The sequence below is a fragment of the Streptopelia decaocto genome (genome assembly GCF_964273445.1).
Source record: "Streptopelia decaocto genome assembly, chromosome: 1".
Classification (NCBI taxonomy): domain Eukaryota; kingdom Metazoa; phylum Chordata; class Aves; order Columbiformes; family Columbidae; genus Streptopelia; species Streptopelia decaocto.
The window spans coordinates 127,887,463-127,908,673 of NC_138663.1; the positions used below are offsets into that span (position 1 = coordinate 127,887,463).

At 45.7% G+C, this 21,211-nt stretch overlaps 1 protein-coding gene across 1 annotated transcript; it reads left to right on the forward strand.

The window, feature by feature from the left end:
• The first annotated feature begins 804 nt into the window (after window positions 1-804).
• Window positions 805-12,485, forward strand: LOC309446279 (uncharacterized protein). Its single transcript, XM_082065862.1, has 6 exons — window positions 805-905; window positions 1,760-2,038; window positions 3,997-4,245; window positions 7,596-7,733; window positions 8,316-8,435; window positions 9,776-12,485. The coding sequence occupies exons 1-6, from the start codon at window positions 845-847 to the stop codon at window positions 9,934-9,936; spliced, it is 1,008 nt and encodes a 335-aa protein (XP_081921988.1). The 5' UTR covers window positions 805-844; the 3' UTR covers window positions 9,937-12,485.
• Window positions 12,486-21,211: the final 8,726 nt, after the last annotated feature.

Sequence of the window (21,211 nt, forward strand, 5' to 3'; positions counted from 1 at the left end):
TAATACACCTCAGCACTCACTGTGAAAAGCCACTGTGCTTTAGGCCATCTCAGTGAGTGCAAAGTATCTGGCCCTGTGTGACCCTGCAGATAACTGATTCACAGCTTCTGATCCACTGGCTTTTCAGTCTCACTTCTGGGACCTGCACTCCAAGCAGAGCTGGGGAGGCTTTTGGTCTGCATTCAGTCTAGTTTTGCAATGCAACTTATAACTTTCCATAGCATGTATTCATTGCCTGGGGCGGCTGTACAGAGCCTTTTTCTGCATGGCAGGTACCACTCAGCCACTAGAAGAGCCCAGCAAAGTTCAGGCTCTGCATATGGAGAGAGAACCTTCTCCCATATCTCCTGCTGGTGAGACTCTCCATGAGCGATCGTTGTTGGTTTTTCAGAAAAGCAGCTGCTCTGTACATGCAGTGCTTTATCTGACTGGACTGATTTCTCTTCTTTGGGTGGGGATGCTGTATTTCAATAAATGGGAAAGGGATGAAAAATTAAGTGTTTTGCCTTTGCACGGTCTCAGCATTAGCATCTTCCTAAACGGGGTGAGCTGACCATGAGATATTTTTGTCTCTCCCCACCTCTCAGCTCTATTCTCACACTTGCAGCTAGCTTGAGGGTACAGGACTTTGCAGAACACCTTGTGGCTCACGTTGGTTCAGCTTGAGTTCAGTCACCCAAAACCTTGCAGGTCTATTTTGAAACATTATTCAAACTGTCCATGATGGAGTTTCTTTTTTTTTTTTTTTTCACTCTTGCTTCTGACATCATTTCCTGAATGCTATATTCACTGAGCTCTGTAGCCAGATCGTCTTCGCAGCATATGATGCAAGGAGCCCTTTAAAATGGATTTCAGCTCTCCTTTTGCTCTGCAGTGCTTGCTGATGATAATAACTGTTACTCATGGTAAGTGGGATTTCTCTTTATGAAGTTGGCACAGATTTGCCTAGATGAGCAGAGACCTTAATTTTGCTCCAAGATCTTTTAAAGACTCTACCAGTTTGGGGAGACATCAAACAGTGTAACTGCTAATGCATGAAAGGGGTAGTCAGACCAAAGTAAGACAGATTATTGTTTTAGTAAATAAATGATAACGAACAGTATAGTACTTTCTCAGTGTATTGCGTCTGTAAAAGCGTTTCAATGGAGAATGTAAGGTCCTTGTATGCAGAACACTGGCTGAAGGGGCTGGAGAGCAATGTGGTTCTGCTCCTAACGCTCAGTATGACCTTGGATTAGTCCCTGAGCTGCTGTCACCCTGCCACTTACCCATCTCTGATTTGTGTACAGCAGCTTAATAACGTGCAAGGACACAGAGAGACTTGTTCAAGTTAAAACTGCGACCTTACTCTTTGGGTGAAAGCAGCTGTGCAGGCAGCAGTTGTTTTTGCTACCCTCTGTACAAGATCCATGGCAGTGATGCCCTGAGGTTCTTTCTTTGCATAGTCTCTTAGCTCTGAGGGGGGGTGGTAGATGGTCATGTCAAATTTAAGGAGAGAAAAGACCAGCTTCTCAGCCTTTCGTCGCCCTGCGCGCATGGTGTGCACACCACTCCCATGTTATTGGGGGGAAAGCTGGCCTTTACAGAAGGCTTCCCACTCCTCTGATTTTCAATTAGTGGTAACTCCAGCTTGTCACTAGGGGTGGCTCTGTCTCTCTTATGTCTCACCTGGGCATTTGTCTTTCTGGGAAGCAGCTGAGAGGGGTTGGATGGGCACGGCAAGCTTACTGCCCACAATCTGTGCTTCTTCTCCTTTCAGGGTCTGTCACCTGGACTGGTGTGCTCAGTGGCGGCTCAGCAGTCTTTTCTATGGGAATTCAAAATCTGCAGAACCTCTCCAGAATGAGCAAGAGGGATGCAAGATGTTTGACAGCTGTCTTAAATGACACTTTGTTGGCTGAGTGCGGCACTTCTGCCGGCAGATGCCTGAGCTTCCAGAACGGCTCCCTAGTGCTGAGGAGTGTGGAGAAAGAGGACGAAGGAAAATATGAGTTTGTTTTTCACAACACCACCAGATTTTTTACACTGGAAGTATTTGGTAAGTGGCCTTCTTAGCAACAAATAGCTTTTGAACTTCTGAGCCTGGGTGGAAATTGGTGTCTTGAAATTCTTCCTAACAGATCACTTCAGCTTGCAAGACCTATAGGTGCCTCTGAAACAGCTTTGTAAGCCTTTGGCACCTCAGGCAGCAGTGAGTGTAAACTAAGGGGTGTTTTTTGCATCTATGTTTTCAGTCTCACCTGTCTGTTGAGCCTTCCTTGAAGTAGCCAGTCAACTGAGCAATGTGCAGTTTTTCCCTGATGTAAGAGGCAGCAGCATGAAGCACTTACGAAGTTGAGCGTACAGTATGTAGACACATAGCTGGAGATTTCAGTCTGTTTCCAGAGTACTCTTCCTGATGGCTCTCATGAAAACTCTCACTGATCAACAGCATTTTGCTGCCTGTGGACAAGCTTCCTTAAGGACTTAACCCTACCTGGCTTGGCTCTGGAACCGAACTAGACTTCTCTGTAGGTCTGGGTTGAGGCATGCTGGATTTTTCCCCTGCTTCATGCAGCTGAGGAAAGGTACTAAAGGAATCTGGGTGTGACTTTCTGATTCTTAGCCACCCTGAGCATCTTGGAGGTCAGCATCTTCTGGGCCTGTTCAGCAATAGGTACCTTACGGTGCCAGCCTCCTTGCTGTCCTCCCTGTGGCCTTAGAATAGCTGCTCCCTTTCACATGCCTGCTCATCCCTCTGCAGGGTGTAAAGGCAGAAGTAAAGTCACTTCAGTACAGGATCTGGCTCATTGCTTGGGTTAATATGGAGAAGGCTTAAATGGGTTTGCCTGACCACTGAATAGTGTTCCAGATAGTCAGCGACCATTGCTCTGGTCTTCATCTCCACTGTGCCTTTTGCAGGGCTTTCACTTACATAAGCTTCAAAGAGAAATTGAAGTGTATGAAATTGTAATGAAAACGTTTAATCAAATTAGTCTCTCAGTGAAGACAAATGAATCCTTATGCCATTTGGGTGCAAACAGGCGGAACTGTTGCCGGGAGTAGGTCAAAGATGTGACCCCTTCACATGATGTTCAAGGGGCTTAGACTGGGAGTAGGCAAAGGCTGCAGAAGTATCCTGTTCTTAACTCCATTTCAGTGGGTTTGCTTTGGGAACTTCCGTCTCCTTCTCGTGTTCTATTGCCACACATAAGTTACAGAAACAATTTCACAGCAAAGGTATTCCTGGAGGCAGTGAATTTTAGCTGAAGATGATGTCCTAGTTGAATCAAGTTATTTACATAGATGTTTGTATAGGTGTTCTCAATACAACTCTTACTGTCATAAAGCTGCACCACTTCTCTGTTTAATCTGTATTTGCAAAGTGGCAAACGTGAGAAATATGCTCCTTGTGAGAGAAATTCAGGAAAATGTAGTAACATCAATGATTCATTCCTTTGTTTTAAATTGTCCTAGTCTGGGTCACCCCATTTAACTGCAGCTGTCTGGTGTTGGTACCAACATTGGGTATGATTTGTACTAGTTCCTCTCAAAAAATGGAAGAAGAGGCAGACTGACAGCAGAAGTACAAACCTCTGGTTGAGGTGAGGGCTGAATCTCCCCTGAAGCTACAGTTATCCACTGGTTACAGAGGAAGCCTCTGGCAGGCAGATGCTTTGGGTGTTTCCCCCGTCCTCTCACACTGGGGGCTTTTATTTTTAGCTTTTTCAATTTCAATAAGGAAAATGAAGACACGCCAGATTTTTGTGGCATCCCCAAAATAGGGACCAAGATCTGCTGGCAGGGTTGGGTTTGCACTGCTGAGCATTTCAGGACCAGGGGAAGGCACTGAAGAGTCTGGTTACTTATTTCTGTGCCCCCTGGCTAGCAGTAGATGCAATGGTAGTAAGACTCTTGATAAGGGAAGCTCCTCTCCAGCTCATGTTCACTGCTGCGACTGCTCCTCACCTCTCTCTTTCCCCCTTTTTCCCTTCGTCCTGTGCTGTGTGTGACCAGAGCCGGCCATTGGTATCCAGTGCTTCCCTAACGGGACTGGAGAGCTGTTCTGTGATGTGACCAGCAACGAGAGCACCAGCTTTCGGTGGCTGCTGAATGGCACTGCGCTGAGCGCCCCTGAGGCTTGCGTTAAGGATGGTGGCAAGAAGGTTCTCCTGGACAAAACCGTGCCTGGGGAATTTGTGTGTGAGGTGTACCACGGGAACAGCGTCACGAGGACCAGGCCTGTTGTGCTGTCCTGCAGCTATGGTGAGTAACAGTGTCTGCAGAATACCTCCCTCTTGGTCTCTTACAGGGGAAAACTAAGGAGTTGTTGCTGTGCTCTGACAGCTGCCTTCCAGACTTACCACATCCTCAGTTTAGAAAGTGTCCTCCTGACTTTCTTCTCCCTCCTGTGTCTTGAACTGACACAGCCTACAGCCGCAGAAGGGATGAAAGTTTGGTCAGAAGGTCCTTTTACCCAGCTCTGCAGAAAGGATGGATCTCTGTGTGTCTGTGCTTCCCAGTGATGGAGACTTTGCACCCTCCTGTGCACAGATCCTCTACGCTGGTTTAGAAACATGAGCTGCTTCCTACTCTGACATTCATCCATTACCCAGATGGCCTTCTTATTTCTGCAACATCCCTATAAAAACTCCTCCATTAGTTCAGCCCTGTTGCAGCTGGACTTAGCTGAGGTGTTTTGCCTTGTCTCTTTTCTCCCTGTCTAGGCCAACTGCACAAAGATTTAGCAGCCTATACAAATGTCTCCCCACCAGCCCCATGTCATCAGAGGTGGGGTAAAGACACAACCTGCTCGGATTTGTAGTTCTGTGAGAAGGCTGTGACTTTATCCAATGGCAAACTATCCATAACTGCTGAGTGCTCTCCTTGGATGAGGCCATAGTTTAATGAGACAGAAAATCCAGATCCTACAACTGATGAAAACTGCCAGAACCTCACGATGCAAAGCACTCATCTGTGTTGTAAGCTCACATTCATTAAACAACAACAAATTTTTTGATAACCTTGAGTGTGATTTCACTTGCATCTCCAGTAGTGAAGGCTTTTTTCTTCTCTGGCAGTGAATATGGTCATCAAAACTACATCAGGATGGCATAATTTAACTATAAGGTTTTTGATTAATTTATCTGTAATTAATTTAATCACCTTTGCTACTAGAGAAATTGTGCTGTGCAATAGCACCTAGCATTTTAGAAATTAGATCTGAGATGCTCCGGCTCTACAGCAGATATTGCCTTTTCTTCTATGGTTGGCATACAGTTGGTGTGAAAGCAAAATTACTGACATAAACCCTGTATCGTGTGCTGGCATTCAACGGAAATGCTGTAGGCTGTTCACGCCTGATCGCGTTGGTGCCGCTGGCCAATCTGTACGAGTTTGGCACTTGTGATTGTAGAGCAGTGATTTTAATTTTTGTCCAGTTAAATTGGTCAGAGGTTGTTCAGCATAGTCAGACCCAGGTTGGATGAGGCACTGGGGAGTGAGGATGCAAACATCCATGAGTTGTTCAGTCAAGCCTTGTGATAAATCACACAAGTGCTGACAGTTACCATTGTTTATTCTGGGTGGCTGCCCAGTCCCCTGGGTGTGATATCAGTTCCCCATTTCCTCCTGAAAAGCCCACAGGGGAATTTAGTGATAGCTCTGTTGGGATGGACACGTGCATGACCACATATTTGGAAGGGTCTGAGAGCAAGAAAGCAGCAGCGATTCTGCTTTTTAGTCACCAAATGTAACCACAATTGTAAAAAGTGAACTAAAGCAGTTCTGAATACTAGTAAAATGAGTTGAAGAGAGAAATGAGTTCAGTTAAATTAAAGACAAGTTCACTACTTTTGTGGGTTTTTATTTGCTCCAGGCAAAGGGGTGAATATATTTTTTTCTGCTGTAGCTATAAGGTCTATATAAAAGGTCTATATAAAACCACGTCTTTACGCAACCTGTTGCACTGTTGTAATTAATCTTGAATAACTGTTAGAGTAAAACAATTTAGCAGAAATACTGTAAACTTCCTAGGCACCAAAGGGCTCTGATTGTATAAAGCAGAGGATTCAGAAATCAACAAATCAATATATACAGAATGTTTATATTGATTCGTTACTTGTTTTATTACTTGTTTATTACTGATTTTTAGTGCACTATTTTATCTCAGAAGAGACCTTTTTAATAAATGGCAATTTTTTTTTTTTTTTTACTAAAAAAATATTCAGAAAAAATAATTCCAACATGTATTTATGCCTTTGACAGTATTTTATAAGCTTTCATCAAAAAGGAAATAAAATAATTACGGAAGTTATTTCTCAGTTGCCAAAAGTTTGATTTTGAGTATAGATCTTTTTGGACTTGGTAACTATTCCTAAGGAGACTGGAACAAGCACTCTGAAAATACTTTTGAGTGTGGATTCACACACAGGATCACCTGTCTACAGTTGTTTTTACTGTTCTGGCAAGTATGTGAACTATGACAGCGTGTAATACGTCCTGGAACATGTGAAAAACTTCCTAGCCTCAGGATATGCAGCAGTTTGTGTGTTTGGGCTCTTGAAAAGAAGCTGCAAATGAGCCTGTTGGTTTCTGCAGTGCGATGCTCCGCAGGCGTGTGCGCAGCCAAAAAAGAAGCCAAATGATTCAAAAAGGGATGGTATAGTCTTATCCTAAGGAGTTTTAAGGAATTCCTATTATTGCGATAGTTGAGCTGTGTGGTTTTTTTTCATATGGGACGAAGAGTTTTCCTACTGGCTGCCCCAGGTTGGAGCAAATTGTCTTGGTGGAGGAGTGACTGGATGGGTCTCTCTTTTTCTGCAAGTCTGTGACGGCCTCTACCAGCTCCCCTGCTCTGCAGCGACGTCGGTGCAAGTCTGACCTGTCAAAATAACCCTGAGCAAGGGACTCTGATCCGGGTAGTCATTACCACTGACTTGTGCGTGGCCTTCTGCTCAGCCATCTGCAGCCTCTGCCTCCTGCCAGGCGTTTTGCATGGTCTCAGTTGGGAAGGGCAATAAAGAGAAATCTTTCCCCCAGCAGCAGTGAAGCTTCTTTTCCACAGCTCTGACTCGGGTGGCTGGAGTCGCTGGTGCCTGAGGAAGTAGAGGGTCTGATCAGACTTGCTTTGACATTGGTGTAGTTGTTACATTGCTGCCCTAAGTGGATTCTCTGGGGCCTAATGCAAGCTCGGAGGGTAGACTTGGCAGCTTTTCTTTCAGCAGGAGATGCTAGCTTAAGTCTCCTTCCTCTTCTCAGCTGTTTGTTTTCATAAAACTTGTTGAAATGTTGTATCTTTTAAATCATCACCTTCCCTGTTAAATTTGATTAAAACTTACAAATTATCTTAGATGTTACTGGTCAGAGTAGGCAGAAACAAACACACACAGCTTAGTCACGCAAGCCTCTTCTCTTAACAAAAAATTCCATACCATAATTAAATGATGTGACGTAAATCATGATGTGCCACAGCTTACAGTATCATCTCCCCTGGTCCAAACCAAAGCAGCAATAACACCCACATGCTCTGATCTGTCTGCAGGGTTTCTCCTGTTTGCAGGAAGAAGCTTCTCCACCCTGGTATTATAATTAACAATGCCACATCCTTCTTGCAGGAGACCTGCTGCAGTACCCATGGTTCATTTACATCCTAGCAGGGTGTGCAGGGGGTGTGGTTATCCTGGTGGTGTTTGTGTCCTCAGTCACATGTTGCTGCATGAAGAGGAAACACAAGTTCATCCCAGTGCCTTCAGGTGAGTGGAGCAATCTGTTGCCCCCTGGGGTGAGGCTCATGGAGGACTGTTTCTGGAGGCTGGGGTTGAAATAACCTTAGCATCAACTGGCCTCAGCTGGGTGGCTACTTGTCTTCCAGCCAGCCATCCCTTGACCTGGTGGAGCAGAAAGTTGCTTGCTCGTAGGCAACTGTTCAGCCTGTGGGGTCTTGAATTAAACCTTGCTTTTAACTTTTTTACCTCATGCCTTGCCACCGTGCTCCCGGCCACAAAAAAAACACAGCAAAATATTTCCTGTGGGCAAGAAAATTAAGCCTCATTCAGGTCTGATCCTGGAACGACCTCAAGGCTTCTGATGGGAGTCCTTTGTCAGTGAGGCCACCTCAAGCTGTGACGCTGCCAGCACGGCCAAGATGGTCTCTGAGAGGTTGGCAATAGCCCTCTGTACTCAGTGTCTGTCTGCTCGAGGAATGGAGCCAGTGCCACATGAGGAGGTGCAGGCATGTGGTGGTGGTCTGGTCAATGAACATGCCAATGAATGTGCCAAGGCTGCTGGGATGTGGGGGATGCCTTTCCTTCAAGTGTCTGGTTTTGGTTTTACAGAGGAGGAGAAGGATGATGGACTAACAATGTCCATGGTCTCCAGTGAAGGCGCGAAGAGCCCCCGCAATGGAGACCATGTCGAGGCTCAAGCTGCCCAAACTGCTTGGCCTCCTAAGCCTGGTGGGTCCAGTGAGTTGCTCTAAGTTGGACAGGTAGCATGTTTAGGAGGGTGAAGGACAAAATGGAGGTGTGTGGCTGAGGGGGGAGAAGCTGACTGTAGAGGGCAGCCTGGGACTCACTAGTGCAAGGAAGCTGCTGCAACTTGTCCAGAGGTCAGAAGTTGCAGCAGGTCTTTCATCAGTACCTCACTCATGCTTGTATCCCAGCAGGCTGTTCCAGTATTCATCTCAAAAACAGCAACCTCTCCCAAACCTAGCAGTCTTCCTGCAGTTTTATCACAAACACCTTTCTCATCAGTAACGTTTTATAAGAATAGGCATTGTTTCTGTAAGCAGTCATCTTCTGGACAGCGTCCACGAATATGCTGAGCCATAAACACAGCTAAATCCCATCAAAGTCAGATGCATGTGCATTTCCTCAAATTTGGGCTAAAGTGAAAATACAGTCACATTTTAAATCCTTCAAAGAAATGGAGAAGGACACCCCACAGCTTTAGCACAATATGGTCAAGAGACTGCAGCGATAAAAACCTTTCAGAAATCTCCCATTCTGTGAGTGCTTGATACTAATACTCCTCTTTTTTATTATGTTTCCCTCAATTTCTTTTCACAAGCATGAACGCTGGCAACATCTTCCCTAGTAACTCACCATCATCAACTGAAGTAGATGCAGCAGAGATATTGTGAACTGGAGCAACATTACATATGTCATAGCCTGGTCACAGCACTGCTGTCTCCACTTCTGGTGTCCTTCACTGTACATGGTCTCTCAGCAGCTCAGCTATGCTTTATGTCTAACTTTAGATGCTGCTTTTCTCTGCTTTCAAAACATTAAATGCTAGTCATGAACATAGTGGAAGAAAGAAAAAAAAAGATATGTCATTCAAGTAATTGTTTAATATTAATAAAGTGTAGAACCTTTTTTTAAGTAAAAAATGTCTACATTGTCAGTTTGGCTAACAAAATATCCCATATTTCAATTTTCTAAAAATAAGTAAAAATCAGAGGTGTGTGTCGAAAATATTGAGGTGAAAACATATTAAATGTGTGCGGTTAGCCAGCTTTAATTACTCAGACGTAACTGAATAGATTTGGCTTTGATATTTTGGTATATTTTGGGCAGCTGAGCCCAGAGAGCTTCAGCACCAAAGTGTCTAAAGCCACGATGAACAGCTCAATAATTGAGTAGTTACGAAGAAAACTGAGATTTGGCCTGCAGAGGCCTGGAGAGAGGGGACTGAGTGGCTTAGGCAGCCTGCAGCATCAGGGAATGGGGGGAGGATTTCCGTGAGGGTGGGCATAGCGTAAGCACTTATAAACAATTTCTCCCTTCTTTTCCAGATGCTGCCCAGACCGGTCAAGGCATTGAGCCCCAGCCACTGGTGGAAGAAAATTTACCAGTGGAGATAGCGCCTGAGGAAATGCCAGACCCAGAGATCATAGTTGAAGTGGAAAGTCAGGAAAATGCCTCGGACTGTTTCCTGGATCCAACTGATGACTGATCTGGCGTGCTTGCTGTTCCACCCTGTCTTGAATCCTATGACACCCATCCTTTGCATCCCATAGTCTCACTGTGTGTAAGAATTGGTCCAGAAAATTTTAGCAGATGAAAGATGTGAGGTGTCAGGCCTGTTAACTTCATTAAAAAAAAAAAAAAAAAGGAGAAAAAGAAAAAATAAGGAAAAGCACATGCATGGCTTTAAGGCCACACTGCCGTGGGCTGACAGGTTCACTAACAAACAAAACTGGGCAGCTCTTTGATGCTTTAATAGACCTGTGGTTAAACTGTGGAGCCCTAGAGGACAGCCTGAAACGAGACAGGCTTCTCCTCCTGCTCCCTACCCACCCCATATCCTCACCAGCCAGCAGTTCCTGCAAGGGGCAGGCTTGACAGAGAGATCAAGGTGGCCAGTCAGTCCCAGACAGGAACAAGGACCTGCCAGAAATTTCCTGAGAAAGCCTCTTCTCAGGAGATTTCAAGGCATTTTTCACAGCCCCTGCAAAAACAACAAAAAAATCCTCAATGGAGGTTTCAGCTGGGTATCTGCTGTGCTGGGTGTTTATCTGAATTGCTCCTCGGAGCTCCAGACCCTTTGTGATTTGTGCCTCATCTCTCACTGCGTAGGGTCAGGGGTGATGTTAGAGGCTGCTGTGTGCACACCCTGGGAGGTGACACTGGCTTTGCCTTGCGTTGCCTTGTAATGGCAGAGGGCTGCCAGTTATCTTTCGCCAGAATTTAACTGTTCGGGTTGCCAGTGAGTTAAAACAGCTCTGTCACTAGCTTGCTTGCTTGCAGCAGAAGGGTGTCTGGGGCTTGGGTGTGTAATTTTGTCAGAAACGTTGAGTATAATGTTGAGATCATTCATCAGTGTAACTATTGGTGCCTTTAGTTTAATGATTTAGTTACTGCAAGCTGATTAAGCTGGCCATCTGCCTGTGCTTGTAGACTTTTTTGGTGCTGCCTTATTTGCACAGACAGCAGCAATTTACAGAATCTCTTAGGCAAGTCTTGCTGCTAACGCATGTCCTGTTCTGCTCAGTGGAGGTTTGCGAGTGGAGCAGCTGGGGTAGACTTGCAGGCAAGTAGGATGAAGTGAAGAGGGGGCAAGGACTTGGTCCCAGGCAGCAGGTAGCTGAGTCCCTGGAAAAGTGGCCAAAGCTGCCAGGGGCTGCAGGGCTTTCTGTCCATGGGAAGTGCTGCAGGGTGCACTGCCAGAGCAAGATATATGCTGTACAAGTGCATTTCAGTAGTTGGAAGTGAGGCATGCTCATGTTAAGCTAGCCCAATGGGCTAGAAGGGCATGGTAAAGGAAAAGCAGAGATGGCCAAAAGGGTTGGGAGGGCGTGTATTGCATTCCTCTCTTCCCTTGTCATTTAGTCCCTGTTTTATATTGTGCTAATATTGTGCCATGAACCCCTCAGAAATGGATTTAAGGTGTGCCTTGTAAATGCCGCCCAACGAGGTCTGCAAGTACCCCAGCAAAATCAAAACTGAGCTGAACACCTCTTTACCAGGCAAGGGGGGGCTGGTGGGATGGCTGCATGCTTACCTGGAAGTCCTCCATGTTTGTGTCCATGGCAAAGCTCTGCATTGGTGACACCCAGCCATAGGTGGTTGTTCATGTTGTTTCCTTGTCCTGTGACTCTGTTTAGAAGATATTTCGGATCTTGTGTGCTGTGTTGGTGGTGATTCAGCCTGTCTCTGCTTTTTAAGGCTGCCATAGGAATCAGATTTTTCACGGTAAGAGGGAGATAGTAATTCTTTTCCTCACGGTGCTGTGCTATATCCTTTCAGTATAAACATTCCTCAAAGGCTGTGAATTGAGTGACAAAAATGTGATGCCGAGCACTTGGGGTGGCAGCTGCCCGTAGGCGGCACAGTGGCAGCGACACTGGGTGAACAGGGGCCAGCGTCCCTGAAATAGGGGGCCGTAGTCAGCTTTGCTTCTCTTCTGCACTTTCTGGCAGCAACAGGCAGGGGTCAGTCGACTCCAGTACATGCTTCAAAGGTTGATGCGTGCTCTGAGCGGCACTGGAATAGTTGCCAGCATTTTGGGTGTTGAGGGTGACAGAGCTGGGCCAGGCTTGTCCTGCTGGGCTGGGGCACCCCAACCCCAGCTCGCCATAGTGCTGCCTGGCTGCCATTCAGCCCTGGGAGGGCTTGGGATGCCCCGGCAGCTCTTAGCACCACTGCTGGTGTAACTCCACTCTGGGAAGGATTTTTGCTATTGAGATGGGAATCCGAGACTCGAGACATCTTTATGAGGCGAATTGGACACAGCTGGTTTTCTGCCCTTCCCTGCTGAAGATGTCGTTCAGCAACAGGGCAAAGATTTCTGTTACTGTGAGGTCAGGAAAGAGGTTGTGCAGCCTGTGCTCTTCCTATAACTCTGTGTGTTCATGCTCAGCTATTGTTCTTTTGTGGTGTCTTTTTTTTTTTTTTTCTTTTCTTTGCAATGATTTTGTTCCTAATAAAGATCTGTTTTCTAACTTTTTTGGGAAATGTTTAAGTTCTGCTATTTAATAACCGTTTCTTTACGATTTTCACTGAAAGTGTAGAGTGGTTTCCAAATTTTCACCTGACCAAATAAAGGAAAGGTTATAACAAGTTACTGCTGACTAGAACTGACTTGAGTGGTCTAGGGAACAGAGACCACATGGACTTTTGTTTATAAATATCTCAAGAGTGGGTGTCGAGAGGATGGGACCAGACTCCTTTCAGTGGTGCCCAGTGACAGGATGAGGGGCAATGGGCACAGACTGAAGCACAGGAGGTTCCATCTGAATATGAGGAGAAACTTCTTTACCATGTGGTGCCAGAGCACTGGAACAGGCTGCCCAGAGAGGTTGTGGAGTCTCCTTCTCTGGAGACATTCAAGACCTGTCTGGACACGTTCCTGTGTGATCTGCTCTGGGTGAACCTGCTTTAGCAGGTGGGTTGGACTAGATGATCTCCAGAGGTTCCTTCCAACCTCAAACATTCTGTGATTCTGTAAGTCAGTCCAGGAGAGGCTGTAGGACAGTGGCATATAACCAGTCCCCATAGAATTGTGCGTGCTAATGTGCCTGTACATCCATGTGCACTAGCAGCTCACCAAACCCTGCTCTTGTGCCTTGCCTGAACTGTGAGGTGCAGGGAAGGGACATAGGGAGATGGTCTTGTTTTACCCATCTCTATCCATCTGTATTTTTTTGTGACACCTAGGTCTCCTTAGCTTTCAGAACATAGCTCCATTTGCAAGGAGGAACTGACTCTCTCTTAGAATCATATAAGAATTTGGGTTGGAATGGACCTTCAAAGGTCATCTAGTCCAAACAGCTGCAATAAGCAGGGACATCCTCAACTAGATCAGGTTGCTCAGAGCCCCGTCCAGCCTGGCCTTGGATGTCTCCAGGGATGGGGCATCTATCACCTATCTGGGCAACCTGGGCCAAAGTTTTACCACTTTCATCGTAAAAAATTTCCTCATGGTCACTCTTACACAAGTGGGCCCAGAGGGTGGGTAAAACCAATGTCCTGATGGTTTGTGATCATACAAAATCCCTTGACTTTATGATTACAGAGTTAGCCCTGGAACAGTGATGTGAATGGATTTGCCTGATCCTTGCCCTTGGGCTCCTCCCTTGAAGCCCAGCATAGCGACGGAAGCATGAGGGCAAGAGCCAGCAGTTTGCGGGGAGCTGGAGGACCAAGCTCTCCCCACCACTATTAGCTCTACAGAGACAACAGAGTAGAAGTTGTGGAGTCTAAGAGCAGATAAGCAAAGCTGACAACGGGCCAGTTTACAATAGCAAATGAAACATTCATTGTAAATATTGAAGACGTGTGTGAGCAGTGGTTGTGTTAACTTCTGATGAAAATGTCATTGTAGTTGAAAAAACCTCTAGATTTTAGGCATGTGCATAGTAAATTTGTGTCACTTTTTATGACTCATTGCAATTAATTTCAAAATAAGCAAACAAAACTTCATGCATAACTCAGCTGTAGGATACAGTGTCACTGATAGATATCTTTAAGATAATTTCCTTAATATTATCCAACAAATTCTGGTGTTGCTATAAGATCCAGTAGTGTAGGTATTGCTATCACCAGGTGAGGAAGAGCGAGATACCCCATGGACTTCCACAGATAAACACACAGAGCTGGTAACAGAAGTGGATAAGAGCAGTAGCATCACCCATTTCTGTCTGAGATGGAAGCACAGCTTGGTGGTGTGTCAGTGCAGAGGCTTGGATTAGCATTTGAGTATTGCTTTTGCCTTCGGCCAGGCTGCTCAGTGCCTGGGTGCAATCAAACCCTGCCTGCATGAGGCTAGTGGTGGTGAAGTCCCTCCTGAGCACATGCAATGCTCCCTTCTTGTTCTCAGGCATAAAACAGTCTGGGGAACAACATCATCACTCGGTGGGGACCCATGACTTTTGACAACCAGTAACTGCATCCTGTGTTGGTTTTGTTCACAATGAGCACTGCATTTCCTTTCTGCAAGGTTGTGTGACTCATCTCTCAGGCAGGGGATGTGGCTGGAGACAGCAGATGAGTCTTTACTGGGAACCTAGAAGGCCCTTAGATGAAGCCCTTCTAAATATTTGTACTCTTTCAGCAAGCAAATGGCAGCAGGTGTTGCATTAATTATATCCAGGTTAACTCAGTTAAGAGATGTCTCTGGGCTGTGCAGGAGCACTGGGAAGTGCAGCATCTTTCTGGCTGACCTCCCTCAAACACCCCTTGTGTGGCTCCAGGCTGCCTGGTGGGTTGATGTGGAGGCCTAGGACAGCTCTAGGACTGACAGACTTTTCCTCCAGCCCTCTTGATCGCCAGCAAGCAACTGTGGGTGAATCACACGGCCATCCACTGATGATAAAGGCTAAAGAAACTGTTCCCTGTCTGTACCAAAGCACACGGCCTGGAGGGCAAAAAATATTTAATGATAAGGAAGATGGGGGGGAGAGAGGTAGAGACACTCCCCTAAACTCTTCAAATATTGCTCAGGAACTGGGTAGCAATTACATTCAAGTAGCATGTGAAGAGCCCAGAGCAGTTCTGCCTATGTGTGCTGACAGCATTACTGGCATTTTCATGGGAGTTTTTCTCAACTCAGCCAGGAGCTGAGATTTCAGTCCCAAACAGCACCTCATCCCTGGGGTTCCCCCATATTCCCATCAACTGTGAAGGCATGAGGGGCCTGGCTTCATCAAATCATTCATTATGCTTGGAAGTTTAGGTGCCTGACTACACCCCTCCCTTCTCAGCGCACCTACAGATGTGTGCTTGTCAGCTTGGTTCCTGACCCAGGAGCTAGCATTGCCATCTTTGCTCCACACCTCCTATCACCTTATAGAATCACAGAATCATTTTGGTTGGAAGAGACCCTCACAATCATCAAGTCCAACCATAACCTAACCTAACTCTGGCACTAAACCAAGTCTCTAAGAGCCTTGTCTAAATGCCTTTTGAACACCTCCAGGGATGGTGACTCCACCACTTCCCTGGGCAGCCTGTTCCAATGCCTGACAACTCTTTTCGTGAAGAAATGTTTCCTAATATCCAATCTAAAACTCCCCTGGCACAACTTGAGGCTATTTCCTCTCATCGTATCACTTGCTACTTGGGAGAGGAGACCAACCCCCTCCATGCTACAACCTCCTTTCAGGTAGTTGTAGACAGCGATAAGGTCTCCCCTCAGCTTCCTTTTCTCCAGGCTAAACAGCCCCTCTTCAAGTTTTGCTTAGAGAAGGGGCCCTCTGTCAGCACCATGTCTCTCCTTCTCTCAGAGAGCTTGGTTTGGACCTGCTGGCCTGTGACCAGGGATGCCCGATACTGCAGCCAGAGCTGGCTGTGGGTCTGCAGGCAGTGAGTGGAGTGATTTTTGGGTTTTCCCTTCACTCTTCATGTGGTCTCTGGGGGCTGGAGGGGTGGGTGTTGTGAAGATGGGGTGAGTCTTTGCCTCCTGGCAGATGGGAATACTTGGCCTATACCCACTTGACATTTTGGGACAGAGGCTGGTCCTGGCACATGTGGAGACATCTGTAGTCTGCTCCTCATAGAATAGTTTGGGTTGGAAGGGACCTTCAAAGGTCATCTAATCCAACCTCCGTGCCATGAGCAGTGACATCTTCAACTAGATCGGGTTGTTCAGAGCCCCATCCATCCTGGCCTTGAATGTCTCCAGGGATGGGGCGTCTACCACCTCTCTGGGCAACCTGGGCCAGAGTTTTACCACACTCATTGTAAAAAAATTTCTTTGTCATGTCTAGTCTGAATCTCCTGTCCTTTAGTTTAAAACCATTACCCCTTGCCCTGTCACAACAGGCCCTTCTAAAAAGTCTGTCCCTGTCCTTATTATAGGCTTCTTTTTATTATGCTGTTGTACCAAACACTAAGAATGGTAACGAATGGTTCTTGTCTATAGAGGTAGCAAATACAGGTGGCTAATGTCAGTTTATTTTTAATTGATTCATTTTTCTGGTTAGCATATTCTATATCACATTTAGCCAATGTCCATGATAAAATATTGGACAGGGCTATAGTATAAAGTGTGTATTTTATAGTTAATATTGGAAATGAGAGAAAAAGCAAAACTGGAAACCTGAATTCTATGCAGAACTTTTAAAACTCACCTTAACTGATGATAGCTACTGATAATTTTAGTATTGTTTAACACTATAGAAACTACATGTATTACAGACCAAGAATTACTTGGAGACAATTTTCAGTTCAACTTTTGGAATTGCAAATACAATGCATTAAAGAAAATTACTACCTGCTCCTGTATCATATGCAAATGGAATAAATAAATACGGTTTAGTGGCTATCCTCTTGCCAGCATTGCTGTCTCAGCTTTGGTTTATAGAAGTTCTTCTTTGAGAGCAAAACATATTTCCTCAAAACTAAGGAATGAAGCAGTTTTAAAAGGGGTGGTTTTTTGATAATAAAAGTTGTGTAATAAGATATCTCCAAACAAACAAAAAAGGAAAGAAAAAGATGATGTGATAGTGTTTTTGTCTATGAAAAGAATTGCAATAGTGACTTCAAACATGGCTTGAAGCAAAGAGCATTAGGAGTTTGTCGTACTTCTGTGAAAGTTTTCCATCACAGAGCAATAGGCCTCAGAGATTTCTCCTCTGATACAACAGACAAACCCATAGTTAGGGGATTTGGGACAGAAGGGATGGGATTCAGTGGGGTATGTGAATGGGTAGTTAACTGTCTGACAGTCAGTCCCAATTCACCTTCAGCTAACTGCAGCAGCTCTGGAGGATGGAGGCTTTTCCAACACGGCACATGGGCCTTGGAGCAGGAGATACCTGCTGGGTGGGACAACCTCTGCTGCTAGTGTTTGTGTCCTCACAGGAACAAACCGTGGCAGGACTGAAAGAAGAGGAGGATGCTGCAGAAAGAGAGTGACTGCTGCAGATGATCTAAGAGGAAGAAAGGGCACGGACTTAATGGCTGAGGGTGCAGAAGTGATGGTGAGTAACAGCAGTTATAGATGTTGTTTTTTCCCTCAAATGTATGGGGAGGCTGCAGAGGTCTCAGGCAAGGTCTGTCCTCCATCATCCTGCAAACTCTTTGGGTAATATAAAGCATTCTCCAGAAAAGAGCAGTTGCTGCTGCTTCCTCCTCACACCTACTGTCCCTGACATTTGTTGTGAATTAGGTTCCCCAGATGGATGCACTTGTGTCCTGATGGTAGATCACAGCTCCCCTGAGCCCCTCTGGCAATGCTTAGCCTGGGGCACCAGGGACTCCTTACTCTTCTCTGCCTTTCCCATTAACCATTTTTAGGGAATGTGCTGTGCTAGTTTTGGTAAGCCCGAGAAGAGGAGTAAACACAAATCTTTCCCTGGCAGCAAATGGAAACAACTTTTTTTTTTTTTTTTTTTTTCCCACCCTCCCCCCACATTCTCTACTCAGGCCTTTCAGGATTTCTCTCCTGACCTCATTTTCTGGTGTGAGTTTTGCCAAATGAGATGGGAGAGGGTGGTGGGAAGGCAGGACCCTGGCCAGCTTTTTAGGTATCCTGAATACAGGTAAGAGCTTGCCTATTCCCTTTTCTTCCTATGCACAAGCTGGGCCTTGAATTTCTGTTGCTGCCATAGAAGGCCATGGTGAAAGCTATGCAAATTAAGCTTCTATTTGTTTGTATTCCTGCCCAGCTTTTGGGGGTTTGGAGCTCTTTTTCATCAGATAATGTAGTTTCTGTTAAGGAGTTTTGTTTCCTTACCTTTCATTGAGAGTTTAAAGCTTTGTTATTTGGAAAATGCAGATGACTGTTTGTAGCTTTCTCTGGAGAATGAGCTGTAGATGGAGAAGCTGGTTCTCCAGCAAAGGAAAAGATCAGTAGCAGTCAACACTGCCATAAATTTGATATAATCTATCTTAAAAAACCCAATGGTTAAACAGCCTCAGTGAGAGAGGAAAGTAGATCCCTGCTTTTATACTGAATGACTGATGCTGCAGAACTAAAAGGAACTTCCAAGATAACACAAGTAACGAGCGCAGCTGTGGTTCCAACCCAGTGCATCTTACCTATGTGGGCACAGTAACTTTCCACTGAGGCTGAACTGTAAACTTGCAGCTCTGCAAAGCGGCCACTAAGGTTCAGCAAATTTTTCCTAAGTTGCTGAAAGCGGTGCATGTAGGGGACATGAGAGAAATGTAGTCAACAAAAAACTCACTCTTCTGTGAAGAAAAAAAAAAGGGGTGGCTGAAAAGAATGGTAACACCATCCTGAACCTGACCACTGAGACCTTGCTTGTGGCAGTAGATGCTCTGAATAGAAGGTGCTTTTAAATGGCACTGTGCAGACAGGTGGTTGGGAGCCAGGAGTTTGGGTCACGGGAGCATCTGGTTCAATTTGCTGTCCTTCTTTGACTGTCTGGCTGTCCTTAGAAAGTCCTTTCATCCTCCTCTGCCTCTTCTCCCCATCTGTTACTGAGGTGATCACACAGGCCTCCTCTCTAAAAAGGGTTTAAGCCTTGCTGATACACGGCAGCACCTCGCACCTGCGTGTTCATGTGGTGGAGAGCTGGGAGACCCTGTGTGATGCTGCGTATGAGTGTCTGTACGGGCTTCATCGAGCATTGTGGTCCGGGTGCCACAGGATGCCTGAGTGCACAGGATGTGAGGAAGGAGGTTTACTAAAGCTGTTGTGGGGGATGGTGCCTCTCTCACTAAGCTTGCTAACTTGTGAGATGCTGGGTTTCTTCTGACTCTCAAAAGTGTGACAAAAGGAGCTGGGCCTCATTCATTGCCTTGGTAGAAATACTGTGAAAAGCCACAGCTTTCCTCTATTCCCCTGGTGCTCAAATGCATTGTGCAGAACATCCCCTCCTTGCCTTATTGAGCTGTTGAGGCACAGACATTCTCAGAAATGCAATGACACAGCACTTTAGCCATCACCCTTCCTGGCTGACAACAGGAGCTGTGGGCTGTAAAGGTTTATAAACATGGGATATTACGTGCCTGTACTTTCTCCTGCTGTGGAAAAGGCCCACTCTTTGCCAACGTTTGTGTAGTTCTGTCCTGGTTTTGTTAAAAAACAAGTTTCTCTTTCAGTGAATTTTGCCTGTCAGCTAAAGGCTTCATATTAACTGCATTTTCCTGGAGAACCAGACACGTTTTGGTAAACCTAGCAATGGAATGCAAACTTATTGATAAGGACAGATGGACATCTCGTGAGAGGGGCGACGAGAAACAAGTGACCAAGAAACTGGCCAACTGTGTATAACATTCCATTCACGTGAATACTTCATATAAAAGTGGGAGATCATGAGGATCTCGGCCCTTCTTTCCCTTTTCCCTTCTGTTTATGGCCGACATTAGGAGAGGACCTTGCTAGTCGTCCCTGTGAACTGAGGCCTAGTGACAGACTGAATCCAGCTCCGGTTGGCTGCAAAGTCCAATCCAGGACTTTGGGTGCTGGCTCTGCAGTTGCTGAGACTTTCAAGATTGGTTTTGTATATTTTGTATTATTTCTCTATTCTTATTAGTAGCATTAGTAAAACATCTTTACTTTTTTCCAACTCTCTTCTCTCTGTCCTTTGTTTCCTCCCGATCACCTGTCCTGAGTGGGAAGGGGGGAGAGGGAGGGGCAAAAGGGGAAAGTGGCGGGGGAGGAGGTTAACAATACATCTGCCAGGGTTTTATTGTCACCCCGCAATCTAAACCTTCGACAAGTTCCCTGTGGCAGCTGCCCAGCATGTTGGCAGCAGAGCTGAGCATGGTCAGGACAGGGGCAAGCCCATCCTGCTGCCCTGTGCCCCCGCATCTTGAGGAGATTCCCACCTGGGTCTGCTGCTGCTTCTCAGACCCTAAGTGGGGCTAGGTCACTCAGCTGAGAGGGAGGGCTCTGCCTGGTCTGATCAGACTGGGCTTTGGTCCTGGTGTGCCTTCTCTGCTTGCTCAGGGCTGCCAGGGAGAGCAGGGTGTCCTGCCACACTGACTAGCCAAAACCATGCTGTCTTGCCAAGGCAAGGGTCTCAGGTCCTGCCTTCTGCCCCACTTTCTGTCCTCACGTCTTGCTAGCTGGCAGGACTAGGTGAGTTGTTGAATTGAAATGGTTGTACCTCAGAATGGATGGACATCAGAGAGGCCAAAACCAGGTTCACAGGGCACACAAAACATATGGGACCAGAGAAGAAGCAGAGGAAACTGAGCTGCCAACTTGTGGTCCACACTGAGCAGCAAAAGAGCCTTTGTATGCCTTTGTGTGTGGGACTTGTATAAAGGCCATTCAGGGCCCCTCCTAGGAATAAACATGTTTAGTACTGAAATACATTACCCAGTTGTTTGTGCTCATTGTCCTGGATCACTTCTTATCCTCCCACCCACTCATTTTGGACTGTCCCTCACTCCTTTCTGGAATTAAATAGTATATAGAATAAAACATTGTAAAAGATTTTTAAGTTTTTAATGCATTTGTTAAGGTGGTGATTTCTTGAGAGTGTCAAATCTTGATTGAGAGATTACTTAGATGGTAGTAGCAAGTTGTCTTTCCTGGATATATTTCTAAGAGCAGTTGTTCTTTTAATATCTTCCTTGGGTAGCTAGTCCCTCTCCTCTCTGGTGAAGGGGCATATTATACTTAATACAGGTCTTGTGTATTTATCACTTCTAAGACTGGAAGAGGCTATTCTAACTGTCTATCTAGCTTCCTGTGTAAGACAGATTGCATCATGCCAACAAACTTTTGGTTGGACTGCAACGTGTTTTACAGTAGTAGTAACATCACTGAAATTAGTAGGATAAGACACTGAAGATCCTAAATCTATAAT

What these genes read in the sequence shown, in the direction of transcription:
- LOC309446279 (XM_082065862.1), top strand. Translation starts at nt 845, where the DNA reads ATGGATTTCAGCTCTCCTTTTGCTCTGCAGTGCTTGCTGATGATAATA. An exon ending in TTTTACACTGGAAGTATTTG is followed by an intron (nt 2,039 to 3,996) that starts GTAAGTGGCCTT and finishes GTGTGTGACCAG; the next exon opens with AGCCGGCCATTGGTATCCAG. An exon ending in TGCTTGGCCTCCTAAGCCTG is followed by an intron (nt 8,436 to 9,775) that starts GTGGGTCCAGTG and finishes CTTCTTTTCCAG; the next exon opens with ATGCTGCCCAGACCGGTCAA.